We start from the raw sequence: 20590 nt of genomic DNA, 5'->3' as shown, positions 1-20590 counted from the left end.
ACAGAGTCTTGCTTCCTAGGATGGAATAGTTTTTATGAATAGTCCTCTATGTCCTCTGTTACTGACAGCTTCAGAGATCTGAACTAAAGTGCTAGCCAGGCAGGCTAACTTTATGAACAGATGGATGCTATCTCACAATTGTGGGTGTGAGAATGGCAACCTTTAGTTCAGAAGTTGAGGATGGTGATCCTGAGACATCATTAGCATCAATGGCATCTGTGCTGTCACTTTTTGTTTTCTGAATCCTCACCCGAGGATATTTTTCCATTGGTTTTTAGAGAACAGAAAGGAGGGGGAGAGACAAACATCAGAGTGAGAGACACATCGATTGGTTGCCTCCTGCACGTGCCTTGACCAAAGCTGGGATCAAGCCTGCAACCGAGGTACCTGCCCTTGACCAGAATGGAATCCAGGACCCTTCAGTCGAGGGGCCGACACTCTACCCACTGAGCCAAACCGGCTGGAGCTATGTATCCTTTTTATTTCTATTTGTGCCTTTTCTTTTTCCTTGACCATTTTTTGCCCAAGTTGAAATCTATTACTCCTGTTGAGCAATGTAAAATTGGACTGCAAATTCACGAGAGCTGATTTACAGTATGTGGATAAATATATTGAAGAATGAACATGAGAGTCCAGTTAGGCCTAGAACACTGGCAGGCAGCTCTGGGGTGGGGTAGTTGGCCAAGAGCAATGTCCCCTCAGCCCTCAGGTGGAGGGGCTGCCAAGAGGAAGGCAGACCTCAGGAGAGCCAACCTGGCTTTTCTGGGACTGTCCACAGACCTGCCTAGGACCAAGTCTCTCTTGAGGGGCTGAGAGATTGCGCAGACTTGTTTCTGGGCAGATGGACAGGGCCAAGCAAGGGTAGAGAGCAGGTGTAGGAATGAGCAGTGTTCTTCACAGACCATAAAAGTCCATCTTGAATGTTCTATTTCTAAAGCCAAATAGCAGCATTCTTCCTCTAGCCCCCAAAGTGAAAGTCTCAGAGCAGCAGGGGGAGAGATGCACAGGTCTCCCTTGCTGCTTCTTGTCCCTGGGGCTGGACAAGGGACAGACTGAGCCACAGGGATGAGAAGCAGCAGGGAGAGAGGATGTCTCCCACCCTGATGAGCATGAGCACAATGCTGCCACCTGCAGACACGCCAGGGACATACATGACTTGAAATCTCATGGAGACTGAGTTTCCTGTTTCTCCTTAGAAGACCTGTGCATGGGAAATGAAGGCTCTTATCCTCTCCAGGGATGGGATTGGGGCAGACAAGAGCAGCTGCAGAAAGAACAGGAGCCCAGATTCTAGATCCAATGGCAATTTTTATTCCCTAGGAACAAAGATATGTGGGAAAGGAACTCCAAAAGGAAACAGGAGCATGAGTAACAAAATGATACTAGGATGGTGTGGCTCAGGAGTCAAGATGGCACTCCACAGTGGAGCTGGTCATGCCCTCGTTTCTTAGATTAAATCTACGCCATTCCCAAGTGCCCATTGGACGTGGGGCTGGAAGACGTGGGCAGAACGCTTCCCGTACTCTACACAAAGGAGATGAATGTACCTGTCTGTTCTGAGAGGCCTCCCAGGAACAGCAAAACCTCCCTCTCAAGAATGGAGGTAGACAGATAAAAACAGAGGGGCCTGTGTATCACCGATAACATGACAGCAGTCACAGGGGCCCTGTGGCTTCGCTGGGGCACATGGGAAGTAACAGCACTCTGTGGTGGAGATGGTCGACCTTGCCCGAACAGGCCCATGGCAGTTGCAACCTGCACTGCGGGCTTCACCCACTTCAAAGGAACTTTATCCTTTCCCCAGAGGATTCCCTTGTATCTTCTTTTCCAGCAACACCCTGTCCCATCCTCACACCTCCAAGGCCTGACAGCCTCTAGCACAGACCCTTAGGATTACAGAGTCCTTTGGTGTGGGCTCGGTCATCTGGTCATCCAGCCCCCTGCAGTACACATCAAGGGTGCACCCCTGTACCAGAGCGTAGACTGAGGCTGGTGCCCGAGTCCAGATCACAGTGAGGTCTCCTGGACGATGAAGGTGGGGCTGCTCCCTGGGTGGACTGGGCCTTCCTCAGGCTCTGCCACGGCCTCCTTATCTCTGATGCCCTTCAGCATCCCATTACTCATCTTCTCGGGGAGCACTGTGGTGTCCCCAAAGAAGTCCTGCAGACACAGAGCAAAGCGAGTGAAATAGGGAGCAGCAGACAAAGGGCTGGGGAAGCGATTTAAGCAGAAAAGGTGAGAGACCCTGCTCTGAGCCCAGCAGGAAGGAGGAGCAGCATGAGGGGAGAGGGGAGGAGAGGCCAGCACCCAGAGCACTCTCCCCGCTCAGACCCCTCTGCCCACCAGGCCAGGGCTCTCCTGAGGCAAATACCAGAAAAAGGGGCGCTGGGTGGGAGGAGGAAGCAAAGGGATAGAAGGGAACCCAGAAGGTCCGGCGGTGGTCTGGGGAGAGAAGGAGGGTGGCAATCTGGACAATAAGGGCGCTACCTGGCTGAGGCTTTTGCAGTGAAGTCGCTTCTGACAGGACACAGGCAGGAGGGCAAGGAGTCTTGGCAACACTGGGTAAATAGTCCGAGGGTTCAAGGTCCGGCCCCGCATTCCCCCTGAAGGTCAAGGTGCTTGAGTTTTACCAGGTAACCAGTGTACACAAAAAGCCCTCTGTTCTTGAGGCTCCCAGCTCCAGCCCTGCCCAGCTTGGCTGGAGCTCAGCCAAGAAACCTAATGGTTAAAGATACCTGGAGCCCAGAAGGTGGGGTCAATTCTCCCCCCAAAGCCCAGATTCCCTGAGCACCCTCCCTGTCCATCCTGCTCCTGGGTGACCCTCCCACACCCTCTCACCAGTGAGGAGACTGACAATCAGGCCCAGCACAATGACTGTGGTGGAGTTGTGAGCGCTGTACCACAGGTAGGACAGGGAGTACAGCCGCTGCAGTCCGGTGGGCCTGAGGAGAGGAGTGGGAGGACAATTCCGTCATAGGGTATTCCTTGGCCACCTGGCTCCCCTCACCTGCAGGGTCCTAGGTTCCTGGGATCCAACATTTCTCTGGGGTTTCTGGTGGTCCATTCCTTATCAGGGCCCCCGGGGAACCCCTAAAAAATGAGCTATTCTTTCCTAAGGCTCCCCAAGGAGAAAGCTAGTGAGGCCCAACTCACCTGGAGTGGGTGGTCGAGGGCATCAGTGTGGTCATGGCGATGGTGGACAGATTGCTGGGCAGGGAAAAGTGGGACCCATTCAAGGGCGAGGGTGCCATGCCAGAGCCCATTCTGGTCACTATGTTCCCAATGCCGATCCAGAAGGCCATGATGAGTCCAGCCAACAGGCCCACGATGGCACCCTGCCAAAGACAGCACACTCTCGTCACAATGCCAGCCCTACCAACCTCCACACGTTCCCGGCACTCATGGTGACGGCCTTGCCAAGCCATCTCCCAGGTCCGTCCCCACATTGGCTGGGGAGCCAGACGGGTCACTCACAGGAGGGTTGGCACAGGGAAAGAACATCCCAAGGCAGAAGAGTCCGAGCAGCGGCCCCCCGACCATGCCGAAGATGCTGATGGCTGCCTGTGGAGAACAGGGTGGGGAAGGACACATGGGCTCAGAGACCCCAGCCTCAGCAGCACTGCCTCAGAGCCTTCTGGCCGGATCTGCCCGCCTAGCTCTCCTACCGGGAGCCGACCCCATGCAGGATTCCAGAGGTCAGGAATGGGAAAGGGAAAGTGCTCTGGGCTCTCCTCTGAAGTTGATCCTTAGACGTCTCAGAGCCAACAACGGCCCAGGAATGACCCTGGGGCTTTCGGCTACTTGAATCTGTTTACAGCTAAAGGCAGTCCGTCAAAGCAGAATTTCTGATGCCTGCCCCTATGTCATTCCCTTCACAATAGCTACCTGCTCAAGTTCCAGTTTCAATCTGCTCCTTTTCTCCCCCCAAATGGCTTCTTTCCCCCACAGTCATTACCTGCAGCACTGGTCCCATCTGGGAGGAGACATAGGCCATCCCCAGACAAAGCAGCCCATAACTACAGGCTGGGAAAAGAAGGGAAGAAACCAGTGAGTTAGCACACTACAAAGGGGAGGGAAGTAGAGCAAAGCTCCTTCCCAGACGAATCACTACCTCTGTGTTGTTGGAAACAGGGCACACACTCCACGCCCCGACTCCAGGTCCCTCCCCGTCCTCACACCTGTCTGACTCAGACCCTGGGAAGTGCCCTGAGCGGGGCACGAGGCTGCGTGCTTCACTCGGCAAGCAGCAAACGCCGAGCCCGGCTACAGCTGGTGCTGTAAAGCTCACGGAGACAGGGCTTAGGGCGAACCCGAGCAAGACGTGACTGAGAGGAGGAAGCATCATCTCACCAAGGATTCTGGAAAGCATGGTGGCCCGGGCTTCTGAGAACTGCGGGAACCAGGGTCGAACCAGGTCTTCCATCGTAACAGTTGCCAGTGAGTTGAAAGCAGAGGATATGGTGCTGAGAGGAGGAAGAGGAAGACAAGGTGCACTGAGAAACAAACGAACAAGGGAGGCCGTTGAGGGACAGTGCCCCGGAGGTAGAGAACGCTGCAGCCAAGAAACCTTCCTCCCAGGTGGCAGCCGAGGAAGAGGCCCGGAAGGTACGGGCACGTGACCTTTTCTGAGTGGGGTACAGGTTTGATTCTGTAGATCAACTGCTATTATAAAATAAAAGAAGACTCCTTTATCAAAGAAGGGAGCATCCCCAGAGAGGACATGCTCTGTCTTACACAGACGAGCTGCCCCTCGTCACCCAGATGGATGGCATAACGAGGGATCGTGCCCTCTGCCCGTCACTCTGTACTAAGCAGGGTCAGCTGCGCCGAGCCCGAGGGAAAGGGTCAGAGATACCTGAGGGAGCCACTGAAGAGGCAGGCAACGAAGAGCCCCGGCAGGCCGGGCAGGCCCCGCAGGAGATCCATCACGAAGTACAGCACGAACTGCGGGCAGAACACAAGTGCACAGCTCTCCTGAGGGGAGCCCTTCCCCAGAGCAAGACGCGCAGGAAGCCCCCTGTACGTGCCCCAGCCGGCCTGGATCGTCAGGAAGAGGGCCAGGCACTGAGGGTGACCCCACAGTGAGAAGAGAGAAAATGGACTCTGGAAAGAGGACGCAGTTCGCGCCCCAACACACTGGCCACCTTGTTGAGCCTCTTTTCTCTATGAAGGGAGGCTGTTGGGAGGGTTACATGAGACCAGGTGGTGGCAGCTCCCAGCAAGGCATATGTGCCCGGTGGTGAGCCACCCAGCAGGGTGAGCAACGTGATCAGTGATGCTGGGGTCCTCACCAAATGGATAGAATCCCAGAGTGGAAAAGAACGCAAACCCACTTGCTGCTCAGGGTGGGAGTCCTTTCTGCAGCCGCCCAGACACTCCTCCTCAGGGGCCCAGTTAACCCTTCCTAGCACAGAAGGTGGCCAGGAAGGCCTTCTCACCTGGTCGGGCGCTGCCGCAGACTGCTGGGTGCTCATGGGATACTCCTTGTAGTAGGTGAACATGACCAGGCCAATGAGGCAGCTCATGCAGAGGACCAGCTGCTGGCAAGGGAAGACCGCATAGCAGGAGCTGCAAGAGGCCAGGGGAGGAGGGCTTAACAGATAACCTCAAGCATGTCCCCGAGCCCCCAAAAGCAGACTCACGTCCTGACCCCAATGGGGGGCTGTGAGCTCTGACATCCTGTCCCCACCCAGACTGCCTCCATGGACCTAGGGCCCACTCTCTCCCTCCAGCCCTTGCTCCCGCCCTCCTGTCCGCGTGCTCACAGTATAGCAGCCTTCTCCGTGCGGGAGCTGAGGTAGCGCTGCACCTGCGCCTGGTTCACCCCATACAAGGAGAGCATCATGAAGACACCCCCGAAGGCCAAGGTCCAGAAAGTGTGCCGCACAAAAGGGTCCGGATCTAGCCTGCAATAAACGCCACCAGGTCACTGTGCCATAGCCCCAGAGAGACCCGGCCTTCTTCACTCTCCTTTGGCGGGGCTCAGAGGGGAGCAGAGACACCACCGTGAGGGCTAAGGAGCTGCTGAAGGCAAGCACTGGATGGACCCAAGAGAGGGTAGCAAGTTGGAGGGAGGGCTCCATTTTTCCAACCTACGGCCTCATCCCAGGTACTAAAAACATCCTGACCCCCCTTAACCACCAGCCACACCCGTGATCAGCCCCCACATCTGCCATGCCAGCTTCCCACCTGTCTCAGTGCCGCACCTAAGGCTTCCACAGCTTGCCCTCTGCTTACAACCCTGAGCTCAGACTCTAGGATGGGTCCAGCTCCTAGGCGCGAGACCCGTAGGCACGAGGGGTGTACTTACACGATCCCAGAGATATGGTTATGCTGGGAAGCCACATCCCACACACGCTCCAAGCCGCCCACCTTGGCTGACCCCACAATGATAACCGCCAGCTGCCCTAGGAACATGACCAGTGTCTGGAACACATCTGTCCAGATGACTGCCTTCAGCCCACCCTGTAAGAAAAAGCGCATGCCTGACACAAATGTCTTCAAAACCACCCACCCAAGGACACCCTACCACCAGCAAGGGCACTGTACTGCTGCTAGGGGCATAACTACTGAGACCCCGTGGACATCATTTTGCCCCATCCCTTACCTTCATGTGCCATCCCCTGTACTACATCCCACCCACCATAATCCCATCCCATCTCCTACATCTCATTTCATTCCACCTTCTCACCTATATTCTTTTTTGTGTGTGTGTTAATCCTCACTCAAGGATATTTTTCCACTGATTTTTAGGGAGAGTGGAAGAGGGAGGGAAAGACAGAAACATCGATGTGAGAGAAACACATCAATTGGTTGCCTCCTGAATGAGCTATAGGGGCCTGGGCTGGGAGGAGCCTGCAACCAAGGTCCCTGCCCTTGACCGGAATTGAATCTGGGACTCTTTGGTTCACAGGCTCAACTATGTTCTTACCATCTCCTACCTCCTTATCTCACCCATCCCTTCTTTTCCTTTTCTTCCCATCCTCCCTCCTTACTTATCTCTCCTCCCTCGCCTAAGACTTCCTGCACTTACCAGAGCAGTGTAGACAGTACAGACAATGCCTAGGGTCAGCACTGACAGCCAAATATCAAAGCCAGTCACTGCAAAGAGATAAAAGTCCCACTTCTGTCTCTGGAAGAGGACTGACAGGAGGGGAAGCCAGAAGCCCTGGCAAGACAGGAAGCATCTGGTCACCTGCCCCTCCCAAAGGAGCTTCCCCAGCCTGGGAGCCAGGGGCTAGGACTCCTCACCTGCATTGAGCGCCAGTGACGGTGCATAGAGCACAACTCCCATGTAGATCACCTGTTGGGTATGAAAAGGAGGATGTGAGGGGAAGAGGAGATGAGGGTGGGCAGAGGAGGAAAGATGGACCTCAGCTCCAACACCCCAACGGCCTCCTCTCCCCTAGGCTCACTACCCTCTCCCTTCTGCCAAAGCTTGGCTTGCTGCCACTCTGCTGTCCGTGTTGGAACTTGAAGGGATGGAAAGCAGGGTGCCTCTGGGGCTTCAGTAACACTGAGCCGGAGCAGGAATTTTAAACGTGCCAGTTTGAGAGCAGGGAGGCTCCAACTGCCTCAGCATGCCTGAGTTCAGGTCCCCCTCCCATGCCTCGGGCTCAATTCTAGCCTCATTCTACTTACCATCTGAAAGATGAAGGTAATGGTTCCACAAACCCGCACAGTCTTATTGAATCGGAGCTCCAGGTACTAGGTAGTATAAAAAAATAATAAGAAGGTATTCGTCCCTATTCCACCCCCAATTTCCCTCAAGAGGTCCAGAAACACAAGGGAATATCCAATTCATATCCACTCTTGGCCCAGCTCAGTACAGCACCCTCCTCCCCCAATGTGACCTGACCAGAACTCATGAACACAGGACATGGTGCTGTCACTCTCATTAGGCAGGGGCAATCTGGGGCTCCAGATCCCTCATCTGTGCCCTGTTCCTCCTCTCCTTCCCCGAGAACCTGAGGGTTCAATGTGCTCTTCCCTTCCTCTCTGCTTACCTCATAGGCACTGGTGAGATGCAGACGGTAGAAGACAGGGATGAAGATGTGTGCAGGGATCAGCAGCCCCAGGAAATAGGAGCAGCCCAGGAACCAATACTGGGTCCCAAATCGGTAGATCTCGGACGGCACACCCAGGATGGCCACAGCTGACTGGAAGGTGGCCAGCAGGGACAGCGCTACGGGAAGGCAGCCCATTTTGCGGTCCGCCATCTGCAGCTGACCAATGGTATGCCGGCCCCAGCCACGACAGGCATGGTAGAGCCCAATGGCAAGGGAGAGAACCAGCAGCAGGACGAAGACCACATAGTCCACAGGGGAAAAGGCGGTGGATTTTACCGTGCTTGTGTTTGAGGTAGGGGAGAGAGGAGTGAAGGCGGTCACCCCCTCTCTCATGTTCTCACTATCTATGACCTGCAGCCACTTGCTGCTCCTGGGCTCTGGGCTGCCACTTGGCTGGGCAGTGGCAAGCCAGCGGCTACCACCTGGCTCTCAAGCAGGTTTCAGTCCTCCTTCTCCACCAAGTGACACTGTCCAGGGTGACCTGCAAAGGAATCAGCTGCTAGTCAGGCCTATCGTGCCTTTGTGGCCCCCCACTGCCAGGCCTGTGAGTCCCATACCCGCCAAACTTGGACCAGCCACTTGGTGGCAGACCTGGAAAGTCTGGAGGTCTTAGTTTGAAAAAAGTAGGGAGGAGGCAGCAGAGTGGGATAGCCAATGTTATAGAACAGTAAGAAGCTAGGACAATTCCAGGACATGTGGAATAGGGACCTGAGGCAGAAGGTCCCAGGGCGCATGCCTGTGCCATTCCCTTCCCCTCTTGTTCCCCACAGGCACGTATCCCCTGACCTGTAAGGGACTACATGAGACTTGCAATCAGGGGAGCAAAGGGCAGCAGCAACTCGGACTGGGCTCACCCCTTGAACTGACTCCAAGACCCTCTTTCCTCTGACTGCCCAGTGAGCCAAAGCAGCCAGCCTAGGCTCTCCTACTGCTTCTCCCATGCTCTTCCTGTTTCACTGCCCTAAGTATGTTTTTACTGCCATCAATAAGTTCTTGAGCAAATACAAAGATGGCGGCGTAGGTAAGCACCTAAACTGCTGCCTCGCACAACAATTTCAAAACTACAACTAAAAGACAAAACGTCTATCACCCAGAACCACGGGAAAGCTGGCTGAGTGGAAGTTCTACAACTACAAGGAAAGAGAAAACAGCATTGAGAGGTGCACAAGTGCTGAAAAGCTGAGGTACGGAGGCGCGCGTATCGGGCTGGCAGCGGGCGACTGGGAGCACTGCTTTTTTCAACCCGAAGGGAGACAAGCTCCCGATTACTCCAAACTCCAGTTTCTGGGGAGACACGGGGGACCCAAACTCCTACGGGGAGAAGCTGGACTGTCTGCCATCAGGTTGGAAAGTGAGGGTGGCTTGCTTGCAAGGCTGCACGCAGGAATAATTGTTTACAGCGCTGGGGCACGGGACGCGAGGATGTGGTCAAGAGAGGCAGAGCCAGATAACTGGCAGCCATCGCTGTTTGCCACGCCCTAGCCTAGTGACGCCCTAAGACCCCACCCTGCACAATCTACAAACCCACCCAAGCTCCAAGCAGTGGCTTTAGCATATGAATGGCCTGCCCTATCCCAGCTTAACCTAGCAAACTTGCAGCCTGGGTCAGACAGCTCCAAAACCTCCAAACCCCAAGCAAAGAGGAGAAAACTGTAGTTCTCACTGTAGCTCCTGCTGGGTGGCCTCAGACAGTAGCTGACCTGCACCCCATTGGAGATCCAGAAGCCAGTGTACCTAGCAGTCAGTGTGAGACACCAGATTTCAACTCCTCACATCCTTAAGTGACACATTCAAGAGGCAGACTCAGTGAGCACCAAAGCCCCACTGAAACAAGTCCTGCACCATAAGCATGTCTCCAGCGCAGCAGTTCTTCCATTATAGACACAGCGGGTCCTCACAGCCAATTGGCCTGGAGGTCAATTCCTCCCAGTGTACCAACAGCAATCAAGGCTTAACTACACCAAGACATTGCACTCAGCCCACAAGGCGGTGTACCAAGAGCGTCCTCCTCAGGTGATTGGGGAGGCTGAGCTACTGGCCCCTATAGGTCTCCTACCACACAAAGCCACTCCATCAACACAGGGAAGCAGCCAAAATGTGGAGACAAAGAAACATGTCACGAATAAAAGAAATGGAGGAAAGCAAACTACTGGACAACATAGAGTTCAGAACCACATTTATAAGGTTACTCAAGAATCTTCTAAAAACCGATGAGAAACTTAGTGAGACCTTTAAGGATCTTAATGAGAATGCCAAAAAAATGGAAAAGGACCAGTTAGAAATTAAGCATACACTGTCTGAAATAAAGAATATACAGAAACTCAACTGTAGATCAAAGGACCCCAAGAATCAAACCAAAGATCTGAAATATGAGGAAACAAAAAACACCCAACCAGAAAAACAAAAAGAAAAAGGAATCCAAAAATATGAAGATAGTGTAAGGAGCCTCTGAGACAACTTCAAGCTTACCAACATCCGAATTTTTGGGGTGCCAGAAGAAGAGAGAGCAAAATATTGAAAACTTATTAGAAGAAATAATGACAGAAAACTTTCCCTACCTGGTGAAAGAAATAGACTTACAAGTCCAGGAAGCGCACAGAACCCCATACAAGAGGAATCCAAAGAGGACCACACCAAGACACATCATAATTAAAATGCCAAGGGCAAAAGACAAAGAGAGAATCTTGAAAGCAGCAAGAGAAAAACGGTTAGTTACCTACAAGGGAGTACCCATACGACTGTCAGCTGATTTCTCAACAGAAACTATGCAGGCCAGAAGGGAGTGGCAAGAAATATTCAAAGTGATGAACAGCAAGAACCTAAAACCAAGATTACTCTACCCAGCAAAGCTATCATTCAGAGTTGAAGATCAGATAAAGAGCTTCACAGATAAGAAAAAGCTAAAGGAGTTTATCACCCAAACCAGGATTACATGAAATGCTGAAGGGTATTCTTTAAGAAGAGGAAGAAGAAGAAAAAGGTAAAGATAAAAATTATGAACAACAAAATGACATCAAATACATAACTACCAACAAGTGAATCTAAAAATCAAGTGAATAAAAAATCTGAAGAACAGAATGGACTGGTGAATATAATAGAATCAGGGACATAGAAAGGGAGTGGACTGACAGTTCTCAGGGGGAAGGGGGTGTGAGGGGTACGGGAAGAGATTGGACAAAAATCTTACACCTATGGATGAAGACAGTGGCGGGGGTGGGGTGGGGTAAGGGCATGGGGTGGGGTGGGGTGGGGAATGAGGTGGAGGGGAGCTATGGGGGGAAAAAAAAGAGGAACACCTGTAATAATCTGAACAATAAAGATTTATTTAAAAAAATAATAAAATAAATTCTTGCTTGCTTGTCTACATTTTGTCTCTTTTTTGAAAAATATATTTTATTGATTTTTTACAGAGAGGGAGAAGTATAGAGAGTTAGAAAACATCAATGAGAGAGAAACATTGATCAGCTGCCTCCTACACACCTCCTGCTGGGGATGTGCCCCCAACCAAGGTACATGCCCTTGACCAGAATCGAACCTGGGACCGTTCAGTCCACAGGCCGACGCTCTATCCACTGAGCCAAACTGGTCAGGGCAACATTTTGTCTCTTGATTGAAATTTTTCCTTCAAGATAAGAGTCGAGGTCTCCTCCTCTTCCCGGTAACACCAGGAGATAACTACTTGGCCAACACCTTTTTGAGCATGCACAGCTATGAAATTTTATAAAAACCTTCTTAGGTCTCCACCCCATAACAAAAGAAAAATCAACTCTAGCCCAAGTTTCTTATCAGATTTCTCTGCCCCACACCCCATTTGTAGGCACAGACCCAGTCACTACAATATACTAAGCCAGCAGAGCCCAACCTGGCGCCACAGCCCAGTGGGGAAGAAGAAATGGAGACTAATAACAGCATGGTTTCCTCCATTCCCCCTGACCTCAACTCCCTCTTCCCACGACTCCCAGTTTCATCATGCTGACAGCACCCCTTCTCAGCACTGATTCCCATCCCAATGAGATCATCTCCATGCCAGCCCCAAACTCCATTCCAGGCATCGCCAGGTCAACCACTCCATTCTCCCCAACACTACTAGCCCTGCCACTTATCTCTCAGCTACTCTACCTGCAACACCACAATCAATAGCAGATCATGGAAGAGAAGTGGGATTCAAAAGTGAGAGGGGTTCCCTGCACAAAATGCCAGGTGAAGCCACAGAAAGCATCCCTATTGCACAGCAGGAGTGGCCACAGCCCCGGCTGAGACAGGCTCTGGAACAGAATCTGACAGTGATGAATCAGTGGCAGAGCCCAAGGAACAGGTTCCACACAGGCCACCCAAGCCCAGCTGGCAGCAGCAGCTGAAATCAATGAAAAGGCATGGAAGGCTATGTCCAAACTGGGTCTTCAACAGGTTACGGGGGTTCCCGGGGTCACTATCTGGAAATCTAAGAATATCCTCTTTGTCATCATAAAACCAGATGTGTACAAGAGCCCAGCTTTAGATATCTACATAGTTTCTGGGGAAGCCAAGATCAGGATTTATCTCAACAAGCACTGCTAGCAGCTGCTGAGAAATTCAAGTTTAAGGTGAAGCTGTCTCAAACGTTAAATAAAACACAGACTCCAACTGTACAACAGTGAAGAGGAAGAGGTTGATGAAACAGGTGTGGCAGTTAAGGACAAAATTAAAAGAAGACTGCCCGACCTGATGTGGCTCAGTGGTTGAGAGTCGACCTAAGAACCAGGAGGTCACGGTTTGATTCTTGGTCAAGGCACATGCTGGGGTTGCAGGCTCCATCCCCAGTGTGGGGCATGCAGGAGGCAGCCAATCAATGATTCTCTCTCATCATGGATGTTTCTCATTCTTTCTTCTTCTCCCTTCCTCTCTGAAATCAATCTATAATAACAAACGCGTAACATGCTAATTAGACCCGAAGTCATTCGGGATGAAGCCGGGGCCAGACAGAAGCCAGGGTTCTGGGTGCCTGCTGGCGGCCTGAGCGAAGCCTGGGCCCCAGGTGCCAGAGGGAAGCTGGTGACAGCAGCTGGGGGAAGGAAAGCCTACTCTTGCATGAATTTCGTGCATCATGGCCTCTGGTAAAAATATATAAAAAGTAAATAAACACTCTTTAAAAAATAAAAATGAGGACTTTTTTTTGAGTTTCAAAAGAGTAACAACTGCAGCTTGGTTTGAAATTTGTCCTGTTTCTATCATTAATAAAGTTATGGCTTCTTGAAAAAACAGTGAGAGGGCAATGTGCTGGGTCCAGCAGTTCAGAGTTAGGATCATAGAACACTTTGGGGAGAAGGAAACCAGCCAAAGAGCTGGGGCCAGGGGAACAGCCAGGGAGAGTGGTCTTATCCTGCTGGGGCAGACAACTTACCTAGAGAAGCAATCCTGGTCTGAGGCAGAGCTGCCTGGAGAAGCTGTGTGTGTCTGAAGCTAGGCAGACTGAAGGTCTGGCTTTATATAAGCGGCTATTGCTGAGATCAGGAATTGGAAGGCGGAAGGGCCCCTTCAGGGAACCAATCACTGTGATCCAAACGGCCCTATTTCCCGATGATCCCCAAACTCGAGCTCCAGAACGGGAAGCAGGGAGCTCACAGGCAACAACATTCCTAGATGGATTAGGCTTTCACTCTAAGTCACACATGACACTGTGTCCTAGAGGGAACTGGAAAGGAGGGGCTGAAAGAGGGGAAAGTTACCTTTCTGACTCCCGCACAAGAGATACTAATCCTCCAAGAATATACCATTGTGCTTAGAACAAGGACAGAATCATAGTATTTAAAAACAAAGGGAGCTTAAGAGATCACTAAGGTAACACCCTCACTTACAAAGACACCAGGCTGAGATAACTCAGTGAACTTTTCAAACTACAGAGCTGATTGTCGCCAGAGGCTAGATTAGAACCCAGGTCTAGAGATTTCCCCACCCATCCACTCTCCATTTATACCACATGGTCTTTAGAGACTTTCTTACTTTTTCAACCTTTTTCATCTCATGGCACACAAAACCTAATTACTAAAACTTCAGCAGTGGCCCAGTCCTTACTAACTAGGACAGAAAGAGAATGTTCATTGTAGTCAGTCATTTGTGGAACAAAGTTTAGATTTCAACTAGTCTAGACACATATCATGCCTGATCGGCATGGCTCAGTGGTTGAGCACTGACTTATGAACCAGGCAGTCACAGTTCAATTCCCGGTCAGGGCACACACCCAGGAGGCAGCCAGTCAATGATTCTCTCTCATCATTGATGTTTCTATCTCGCTCTCCTTTCCTCTCTGAAATCAATAAAAATATATTTTTAAAAAATAGACACATCATTATACGCGAAGTCTTCTGTTCTTGCCCAATAGGAGAGAGCCTGGCTGTCTTCTGGCTCTCCCACACAGGGTTCTTGGGCAGATGTTGCCTGCTGGAATGATATGGCCTCACACAAATGAAACCTGAACTCTGAAACTCCTGGGGCCAATGAGAGGAAATCAAAGCTGGCAACTCTTGGATCACATGTTACAAATGTCAGTACTCCCAACAATGTTCCCAGTAGGCCACTGTGGTTTAACCTAAAGATGCCCTGGGTCTTTGTAGATTGCAACATTGAGTTTTCTCACTCCTCTAGCAAATCTTTTACTGCTGTGATAGAGGTGACTGGAACTACAGGAAAGTAAGAGATGGTGCTGTGTGCAAAAAGAAGGTGTAGTGGTAAAGGGTCAGTGATATGGATAGGCAGGTATTTGGAGAAAGGAAGATTCTAGTATAAACTAGAACACAGGCACACAGAAATGGAGACAGCTGGAGTAAACTGACAGGGCTTCCTGATAAGCGTGGGGAACCCTCCTAGATGGCCATCTAGACAAGACAGAAAAAAACTCGACCCAGCAAAAAAGTCTTCATGAGACATGATTCTAAGAACAGGGCAGTGGCTAACAATTCTACACTGATCCAAACCCGATGGCCTTGTATCTCTCTGAAAGACTGTGAGTCAAAAGTAAGAACCGAGTTGTTTCATTAAAATTGTAATACACAGGGCACAGACAGCTGGCTGTGGGGCCCCTTTTAAAATGCCTAAGACAAGGAAGATAATCTTTTCCACCACCTTACCCCTACCCTCACTTCAGTCACAAACTACATTGGATTGCTTGGTCTCCTACAAAGGATACGGGGCCACAGCGGGACCAAGCGTCCCAAAAAGATTCCTTCAAAATCTTGTGCCTAGAATTCCTTAAGGTCTGAAAGGCTTTGGGGCCCTCACTAAAATGTTAATTTTTAATTTACAACTTAATGCTAATTTTATTTTCTAAGGCCTTAATTCTCAGCCTCAGCGTTGCCACCCCGTACTTTTTTTAAAAGAAAATATTTTATTGACTTTTTTTTACAGAGAGGAAGGGAGAAGGATAGAGAGCTAGAAACATCAATCAGCTGCCACCTGCACACCTCCTACTGGGGATGTGCCCGCAACCAAAGTACATGCCCTTGACCGGAATCGAACCTGGACCTTTCAGTCCGCAGGCCGACGCTCTATCCACTGAGCCAAACCGGTTAGGGCTTCCCACCCCGCACCTTTGGTCAGAGCCCGGGCACCCTAGGACCGCGCTCCCCTTTCCTTACCTCGTGGCTCAGACAGCGCGAGGAGGTCCCGTCGTTCTACCTGAGATCAGCATCGCTCCCCTTTTCTGGGAAGGGAAAGGAGATGAGGCTGTAGGGGAGCATCTCTCCCGCCCCTACCTTCGCGCCAGGGCTCCTGCCACCGCGTGCTCTCGGGACGGAGGTGAAGAGGACAGGGTGCCCGAAGCGTCTCCTCCCGCCAGGGTTCGCCCTTCGCCCTCCATTCCTCCACACTCCGATCCTCTTTATTTCCCGCTTCCCACCTTCCCTCCACCGGCGAGGTGGCAAGGACTACCAACCACTTCGTCGCCCGCACCTACGATTTTCCTGGGACCCACGCCGGGCGCCAGGCACTGGGCACCGGGCACCCCGCCCCCTCGCCTCTAGGTCCCGCCCTCCTCGCTCCTACGCGGTGCTCCACAGCCTTCCGGCTGCCCCCGACCTGCCCACCTGCCGGGTCTCCACGCCTGGGTCTGGCCACCGGCCAAGGACTGGCTCGCGGCACGCGCGCCGGGTGTGAGCCGAGCCCCGCCCCTGTCCGCCCCGCCATGTCGCCTGGGGGCCGGCGGTGTAGCCCAGAGACCCGGCGGAGACGCGACCTCAGCGTCCCGGCGCAAGGCACTCGGGGGTGAAAGGGGGAGCAGGAGAGGGGCAGGCCAGTTTCCCCTAACGAGGACTGAGGCGCACGGAGAAGAAAGTTGACCTCGGCGGGCAGCAGCACCCCTAACCCAGCCGGGCCAACTGGCCAGCACCCCTAGTCTCCGCCCCCCGGGGGCGGAGCCACAGCGCAAGTCTCGCGAGAGCTGAGAAGGACACAGAGGGCCGGAGAAATGTCCCCTAGCGCTCCCGGCAGCCCTCCGATACCGCTGCCCTGGGCCGCGGCCCTGCTCCTCGCTCTGCGCGTGGGAAGGGCTCTGGCGCTACCCGAGGTACAGCAGCGGGTCCGAGGTCCGCCTGAAGCTGAGGCGCTGGGCCGGCGTGTGTCGCGCTCGCCGACCTCGGCCCTCCCCAGCCGGCCCGCAGCTTCGATTTTGCCCTTGAGGCCTTCCCTGCCCCAGCCCAGCGGGCTCCCGCTCTAGATGACTCACTCTGCGCAGGTTTCCCAGCCCTGCCGACATCCCAAGACCTTTCAACTTTGACCTCCTCGCGCCTGGATCTTTGAATAACTTAAGTTCTTTCTGCAGATGAGCCCTTTGGTTCTTCTGCAGGCTCTCCACGCACGAATGCCGCTGTGTGTAGTGCGGTGGCAGGACTGTACTTTCTGTAATGCTTGATGAGTGTGTACCTGCAGTCCTTTTACACCCCGCCAAACCCCGCTGTCAGGTTGCGAAGTCACTGGAGAGGACATAATATGTTCCGATAGTGATCTTCAAGAACGAGAGCTTTCCCTGGTTGTGGTCTGGTGCTGAAAGGCTCTGGTGCGCCTGGGAAGACAGGCGTCTAGTGAAACCTGATACAAAGGTAGAACACTTCCCCCTGTTCGAGGAATTCTGGAGAGGTGTACTGGCATGTAACTTTTGATCCCTGTTTGTTCTTTCTTGGCTTTTTTTTCTGGGTCCTAATAGTTTTCTCTCTTCCGCAGATATGCATCCAGTGCCCAGGGAGTGTGCGAAATTGGTCAAAAGTGGCCCTTTATTGTAAGCAGACGCCAGAGCTAATGTTGCACGCCCGCTGCTGCCTGAATCAGAATGGCACCATCCTGGGGTGAGGGAGAAGACTTCGCTGGATAGTGGAAAAGAGTTCCAAACCCAGATTCGTCAAGGCTTGCCTGATTGGCTTTTGGGATAAACATTTGTGCCTATTTTGGAGGCATCTCAACCATAATTCTCAGACTTCTAAACCTGTTATAGTATTTTTGGCTAGGTAAACAACCCTGAGGTTCATCCTGGTTGAAACTACCTACAAGCCTTTTTTTTTAATGTTTTTATTTATTTTAGGGAGAGGGGTAGAAACATCAATGAGAGAGAACCAGCTATCACCTTCCTCTTGCATGCTCCCTACTGGGGATCGGATTCCAACAGTGACCTGCTTCATGGGTCATGCTCTGAGCATACCAACTGGGCTCCATTCTTTAATTCCAGCATCTTTTATGAATTTTTCTTACTACTAAATACCACAGTAATATTTCTTTTACTCCCACTAATCCTTAATGTCTGTACTAATCAATTATTTTATTTATAAACTGCCCTGTGATTTATTTCATACTAGAGGCCGGGTGCACTATTTGTGCACCGGTGGGGTTCCTCAGGGTTCCGTGGCGCACCCTCTTGCAATCTGGGACCCCCTCAGGGGATGTCAGACTGCAGGTTTCTACCCGACCCCCACAGGCCAGGCGGAGGGACCCCACCAGTGCGCCATCTGTTGGGGGAGGGCTCTAGGGTCTAGCCTAGTCCCGATCAGCCAGACCCCAGTAACAAGCTAACCTCCCGGTCAGAGCATCTGCCCCCTGATGGTCAGTGCACATCATAAAGACTGGTCGAATAGTCCAACAATAGACTAAGTTGGACACTTAGCATATTAGGCTTTTAATGTTTATATTGATCCTATTTTTGGTCTTGTTCTCCTACTACATTGTAAGCCATTTGAAAGCTAAAAAAAAAGAAAGCTAAGATACTGAGGGTTTTATTTTTATATTCCAAATTTCTGCAGTTAGTAGGTGCTCCATAAATATTTGTAGACTAGAGAAACAGACAGCAATAGATACTGAAGAAAATAATGTGGCATGCTCCTTAATATCCAGTGTTTTACATCCAATCTGTGGTAGAAAATGCACTTGGAAAAAATTTTCGATTATGTGATTTGAATTTTTTTTCCATTTGAAGGTCCTTTATGGATCTGAGGTCATATCATAATATGAGATTCACTAATCTAGACAAGAAACAAATTTCTTCCAATATATGCATAGATACAAAGAATTTTCTGCCATGATGGAAATATTCCATATCTATACCATTCAATCCAGTAGCTGTTACCCACATGTTAATGGTTAACTGAACACTGAAATTTGGCTAGTGCAAATGAGGGACTGAATTTATTTCAGTAGCTACATGTAGCTAGTTAGTGGTGACTAGATTGGACAGTGCAGCATTAAAACATCTACTATAGCACCTAGTTTGTAGACCTGAACACATCTGTGTTCAACTAATATTTAGCAGAAAAAGGGATGTATTGGCCTGTAATGGATAAAGAGAGACACGTAGTTACACTGATTACCTTATTTCCTCAGGCTGGATCTCCAGAACTGTTCTCTGAAGGACCTTGGTCCAAACTTTCCTCAAGCACATACTGCTATCATCATGTAAGTTGTTAGTTATCCTCCTTACCAAAAAGTGACTATGACAAAGGTTTGATGGGAAAGTTTTTGAGGATGTGCTCCTCAAAAAATGTTTGAATACTGATACCTAAACTTGGACAGCTCAGAATGAGAACTGGAATACCAGTCCAGGAAGATGTGTTAATAGAATGTTTTTCTAAAGCACAGTGCTAACAGTGTGTGCTTTTCAGAGACCTGCACGCAAACCCCCTCAAGGATGACTTGGCCAACACCTTCCACGGCTTTATCCAGCTTCAGACTCTGTGAGTAAGAGTATGGGGTTGTGGAGAGAATCAAAGGGGCAGTGCTGTGAGCTCAGCAACTTGGGTTGCATATTAAGACTGCTTGTGTTGTGTTCAGGATACTACCACCAGATGTCAACTGTCCTGGAGGTATTAATGCCTGGAATACTGTCACATTTTACCCAAACAACCAAACCTGTGAAGGACAAAGGAACCTTTGCAATAGCACTGGGGACACAGGTATGCTGTCTCTTCTCCACCCTTTTGGGGAACTGCTTTTCCTCCTTTGGATTCTCCCCATTAGATCAGAAAGACAGTAAAATTGCTTATGTGCCTTTTTGTTCAGGCTTCTGAGGCTGTAACCCCTTGGAAAGAAAGGATCTTAAAATATATTTATATTATTATGTTCTGATTATCTATCATCTTTCTTCTCCTTTGACATGGAAATAATTGAATCTAAATTGAAGTAGATATTTGAGAAATATAATGAGATCCAGTGATGTTCTCTGTTTCTCTCTGACTCCCAGAAATATGTCCTGAGAATGGATCTTGTGTGCCTGATGGTCCAGGTCTTTTGCAATGTGTTTGTGCTGATGGCTTCCATGGCTACAAGTGTATGCGCCAGGTGAGGAATTAATTCTTCTAATTAGGGATAAGAGAAATGCATAGAGCAAACCCTCTCAGAAAGAAGAGCCATAAGACCAGGAGTTGATGCAAATCACCTAGTGAAGGAAACTCTGAAAGAATTGCCCTGATGAGGGGATAGGTATACTAGGGAAAAACTGGGTGTTAGGATGTAGCCCTTGGAGTAACACTATATGAGGTGTATGAGGTTTTTTTTAAATCTTTTATTCACAGGGCTCGTTCTCGCTGCTTACGTTCTTTGGGATTTTGGGATCCACCACATTACTCATCTCCATCATTCTTTGGGGAACCCAACGCCGAAAAGCCAAGGCTTCATGAACTACCTAGATCTTCCTACTGACGTAAAGATCATCCCACCCTATCTTAGCCCAGCCAGGGAGACTTTCTTCCCAGACAGGCTGGTCCAGGAGCCTCCTCAAGCATAAGGCCACGGTTGGAAGGAAGATGGAACATTGCACAGTGCTGGAGTGTCACACTCCAATCGAGGGGTGGACTAGTCCCAGTTTCCATTTGTGCTGTTAACGATAATAAACTTTTTTTTTTTTTTAGAGGAAGGTACCCCGGCTTTGTGTGTTTCTTGGTTGGGGTGGAAGTGGGTTTTCTTTTACACGTTTCTCCAGGCTTTGCGCTAGGTAGACCGATGCCTCCGACCTCGCCACCGCCCAGGCCCCGCCCCTTACGTGCCGGCCCCGCCCCTCACGCCGCCCGCTGCCC

At 50.8% G+C, this 20590-nt stretch overlaps 2 protein-coding genes and 1 pseudogene across 16 annotated transcripts; 2 read left to right on the top strand and 1 right to left on the bottom strand.

Annotated features, from left to right (window-relative positions):
- Nucleotides 1–510: 510 nt before the first annotated feature.
- SLC5A6 (solute carrier family 5 member 6) lies at nt 511–16959 on the bottom strand. 13 transcript variants are annotated; one of them, XM_080684001.1, is made up of 17 exons: nt 16765–16959; nt 15680–15744; nt 8007–8550; nt 7642–7707; nt 7252–7303; nt 7034–7101; nt 6311–6465; nt 5766–5906; nt 5439–5568; nt 4856–4944; nt 4351–4463; nt 3956–4023; nt 3475–3561; nt 3154–3335; nt 2839–2942; nt 2488–2603; nt 511–2160 (listed from the first exon to the last, which is right to left on the bottom strand). In XM_080684001.1, exons 3-17 carry the CDS (start codon nt 8400–8402, stop codon nt 2008–2010), a joined length of 1920 nt encoding a protein of 639 aa, XP_080540127.1. In that variant the 5' UTR covers nt 8403–8550; nt 15680–15744; nt 16765–16959; the 3' UTR covers nt 511–2007. The 13 variants fall into 13 exon arrangements, with proteins under 13 accessions (XP_080540127.1, XP_080540136.1, XP_080540135.1 ...); XM_080684010.1 differs by lacking the exon at nt 16765–16959 and adding an exon at nt 16601–16753; XM_080684009.1 differs by lacking the exon at nt 16765–16959 and adding an exon at nt 16127–16452.
- Nucleotides 12263–12791, top strand: LOC308256717 (nascent polypeptide-associated complex subunit alpha-like; annotated as a pseudogene). Its single transcript has one exon. The product of its transcript is annotated as a nascent polypeptide-associated complex subunit alpha-like (transcript).
- On the top strand, nt 16474–20434 carry ATRAID (all-trans retinoic acid induced differentiation factor). 2 transcript variants are annotated; one of them, XM_080684012.1, is made up of 7 exons: nt 16474–16605; nt 17259–17380; nt 18903–18974; nt 19181–19252; nt 19350–19471; nt 19759–19856; nt 20090–20434. In XM_080684012.1, exons 1-7 carry the CDS (start codon nt 16507–16509, stop codon nt 20192–20194), a joined length of 690 nt encoding a protein of 229 aa, XP_080540138.1. In that variant the 5' UTR covers nt 16474–16506; the 3' UTR covers nt 20195–20434. The 2 variants fall into 2 exon arrangements, with proteins under 2 accessions (XP_080540138.1, XP_080540139.1); XM_080684013.1 differs by having other exon boundaries at nt 16494–17137.
- The last annotated feature ends 156 nt before the right edge of the window (nt 20435–20590 follow it).

This window comes from Plecotus auritus, assembly GCF_963455305.1.
Source record: "Plecotus auritus genome assembly, chromosome: 8".
NCBI lineage: Eukaryota > Metazoa > Chordata > Mammalia > Chiroptera > Vespertilionidae > Plecotus > Plecotus auritus.
This window is presented reverse-complemented; position numbering and strand designations above follow the sequence as displayed.